Source organism: Gracilinanus agilis, chromosome 4 (assembly GCF_016433145.1).
Source record: "Gracilinanus agilis isolate LMUSP501 chromosome 4, AgileGrace, whole genome shotgun sequence".
NCBI lineage: Eukaryota > Metazoa > Chordata > Mammalia > Didelphimorphia > Didelphidae > Gracilinanus > Gracilinanus agilis.
Window position 1 is genome coordinate 177,761,442 of NC_058133.1, and position 3,934 is coordinate 177,765,375.

General features: G+C 39.9%; 1 protein-coding gene across 1 annotated transcript; it reads right to left on the reverse strand.

Moving 5' to 3' along the window:
- Positions 1 to 2,998: 2,998 nt before the first annotated feature.
- LOC123245142 (olfactory receptor 4D1-like) lies at positions 2,999 to 3,934 on the reverse strand. The gene has a single exon (XM_044673899.1). The coding sequence runs from the start codon at positions 3,932 to 3,934 to the stop codon at positions 2,999 to 3,001; it is 936 nt and encodes a 311-aa protein (XP_044529834.1).

A 3,934-nucleotide genomic window follows, 5' to 3' on the forward strand; every position in this document is an offset into this window, starting at 1 on the left:
GACCCAACTTCATGAGTTTAAATCCATTCTCAGACACTAACTGTGTGACCATGGGCAAATCAGTTAACCCTGTTTGCCTCATGTTCCTCATCTGTAAAATGAACTGGAGAAGGAAATGACAAAGCATTTCAGTATCTATGCTAAGAAAGTCCCCAAAGGGGTCACAAAGAGTTGGACACAACTGAAAAAAATTACTAAAGAACAACATAAAGCAATATTGAGTGGAATAAATCCTGGAGATGGATTCAGGAGACCTGGATTCACATCCTGGCTCTAACATTACTTGGCACCATTTCCACATCTGGAAAATGGGGATAATAATATTTAGACTCAGAAGACTGTTTATAGGAAATCCTTTTAGTTCATTAAGTGTTATAGAAATGTGCCTTTTTGTTCAAATATGTGACAGACTTCATGGTATAGGGAATAAAGGGCCAGTTTGGGAGTTGGAAAGATATAAGTTCAGATCCTACCCCAGCACATATTGGCTGTGTGACCATGGGCAAGTCTTTAAATTTCTCAGTACCCTCAGGAAACTCTCAGACTATAAGTTTCAGATCTGGGACTAATCTGCATTGGCAGGGAGAGTTTCCTTGCTGAGAGTTCATGCTACTAAGTAAATCATAGTTCTGGATCAAAAGAAAGAAATGAATTATATCTCTATTAAAATCTTACCATGGGTTGATTATGGATTTTGCTGAGAGGTTTGTTCATAAAAAGTCACATCCCAGGAGATAAAGACCCAGACTGGGATAAAGAGATAAAGACAGTAAAAAAGACATAGCAATAGAAAGTAAGGCAGAAATAGACTGAAATCTTTAGAGACTAATAGGATTTAGAGATAGAAGGGGACTTTGAAGTCATTTAGGCAAACTCCTAAATTTTACAGATGAAGGAATGGAGACCTAGAGAGATGAAATGATTCACCCAAGATGAGAAGTAACAGAGTCAGAGTTTGAAGTTATCACCATTTCCACTTTCCCCTTTTGCTTTCTTTCATTTAAAACTATCTCCTCTCAGAAGTCAAGAGACATGTGATTTTTCTTTATTGGACTACTGGAGTTTGATTTCTCTTGATATGTGAGGCAGGGAAAATTGAAGGAAAGTCTTCTCCATGCTAGGAGGACTCACCTGTTTGGAGGAAAGCATCAGGTGGAATAAAGTTCAGGATCACATCATATCCCAAGGTCCACATCCACTACTACATGAGTAATGTGTGCTCCAATTTGCAAACATTTTTCATTTTACAATATATTTTAAAAGTATTTGCAAATTGCCAGGTCATCTGGTATAAAGAACAATGGACTGAATAAGGTCAATTAAACAAGAGACCTAGGTTCTAGCTCCACCTAAGTCAATAACCAGCCACATGACTTAAAGTCTTAGACCAAATAAAATTGGTGTTTCTCTAGTTATTCTCCTGCCATAATCTTGCCCTAACCTAGGTACCTAGAGCTTTCCTCCTCAAATTCTCTAGTACAGCCAGTTATCTACAATCAATCTCCAAAACACACCCTGCAATGCTCTAATTTACCTTGTATCCAGAATACCCTAAATTCTCTATTCAACTGATCTGAATCTTTCAAAACCAAGCTCAAATCCCACTTCTTCTGTGACACCCTAGACTACACCATTCCATAGATTTCCCTCTCCCCTGAACTCCCAGAGCACATAAGAGCACATACCTTTCCTCTGGCACTTTTCCTGATGATGACTCCAACAAGAAATGAAATGGGTTTTCAAAATATAAAAGCAAAGTGAAACGAAGAAAATGGGCAGATTACAGTCATGGGGATGGTCCTGCCATTATGCTTCATGCTCAATGATTGATGAAATACACACACACACACACACACACACACACACACACACACACACACACACACACATACTATGTGCCTCAATATCTTTGTGCAATCCATGTTTTCCCATAGCATATCAGGGCTCTTATCCTTCTCTCAGAAAAACCATTGTATAGATAAATGGAAGAAAGACTAGTGTGCTCCCAATATCTTCAGAAAACAATTGGCTTTGTTATGAAATAGGTCCACAGGCTCAGGCTAGCCTGACTATCTTGGAGAAATGGGGACTCAATTATTTTCCTAATACAAAAAGAAAACAGAAACCAAGAGAAATATTTAAATATGAAAACAAACATGTATATGAGGGAATCGCAAGGTCCAGAAATAAAAAAGAATAGGTTTTTGTAGGTCATATATATGTATGTATAGAGATATGTGTGTGCATATGAAAATACATATATTTATGTATATGTGTGTATATATATTATATTAGCATTCATCATAGCTATTCTCCCATAAATAGAAACATTTCCGTAGGACATGGAAAAAGAAGATATGGATCATGCATTGAATGTATTTGTTTGATACATTGATTGATTGATACATTGAAGTACTGAGGTGGTATAGTGCTGGAGCTGGAGCCAAGAAAACTTGAGTTTAAATCCTGTATCAAACTCTTACTAGCTGTGTGACCCTGGATAAGTTATTTGCCTCTATTGGTCTTAATTTCCTCATATGTAAAACTAGAGGATTAGTCTCAATGGCTTCTAAGGTCCTTTCCAACTCTACATTAGTGATCTTGTATAACTTATGAAATTGGTAAAAGATGGTCTTGTCTTCAGACAAGAAATCAATCAGCTTCTTAGACTAGTGGTCAAGGAGCAGCATAAATCTATAATAACGAAATTATGGAGTAAGAAATACAGGAGAATGTAGACCTGGGGTTTAGTAGTCACTATAACCATGAGGATATTGCTTACAATAATTGTTATGTGGCTGTGGATATAGGAATACTTCTCTCCTTGCTTGGGTATAGTTTTCAATTGCAAAGACCCCTAACATCTCCCTGCAGCCTCACAATATCCCCATGACCTATGGTGAATACATGTGGAGAATATAGCCTCCAATTCTAAGGATGGGAAGATTGAAGCTAGGAGAAGAGAAATGACTTACCCAGGATTTAGTCTACATGAAATTCACTCCCTTCTACAAACCAGTAGGCGTATCCCTAATCTTTTCATGGCAGACTGCATCTCCTGATTCCTCAGAGTGTAAATCATAGGGTTGAGCATGGGAGTGATGACTGTGTAGCTGATGGAGACAGCCTTGTCCAAAGGGAAGGAGGTGAATGGCCGGGCATAGATGTAGATGCAGGGCACAAAGATCAAAGATACCACAATAATGTGGGTGGTACAGGTGGAAGAAGCTTTGCGCCTCCCTTCTCCTGAGTGAGATCTCAGCATCACCAAGATGACTGTGTAGGAAGCCAAAAGGAGCAGGAACCAAATAAGAACCAACATCCCACTGTTGGTAATCATGAGGAGTTCCAGGAGAGAGGTGTCTGTACAGGCAAGTCTTAGGACTTGGGGGACATCACAATAAAAGTTATCCAGAATGTTGGGGCCACAGAAAGGCAAGGGGAGCAAAAGTGCAAGCTGGACAATGGAGTGGACAAAGCCTCCTGCCCAGGCAGCCACCACCAGTCCCAAACACATCTGAGCGTTCATGATGGTGACATAATGGAGGGGCCGGGAGATGGCAACATAGCGATCAAATGCCATCACTGAGAGGAAGAATACTGTACCACCACCCAAGAGATGGAAAAAGAAGATCTGTGTCATGCAGCCCTGGTAGGAGATGGTCTTGGCCTCAGACAGGAAGTCCGTCAGCATCTTGGGGGCAGTGACTGAGGAGTAGCAAAGATCTATAACAGCCAAGTTACGGAGAAGGAAATACATGGGAGTATTGAGCCGAGTGTCAGAAGTCACTGTAACTATAATGAGGAGGTTTCCTATAACAGTTGTAATATAGACAATCAGGAACACAAGGAAAAAAAAATCTTGTAGCTCCTGAGCCTGTGAGAGTCCCAAGAGGACAAACTCAGTCACACTAGTAAGATTCCCTGCTTCCAT

Excerpts from the sequence above, each read along its gene's own strand:
- LOC123245142 (XM_044673899.1), bottom strand. The coding sequence starts at position 3,934 with ATGGAAGCAGGGAATCTTACTAGTGTGACTGAGTTTGTCCTCTTGGGA.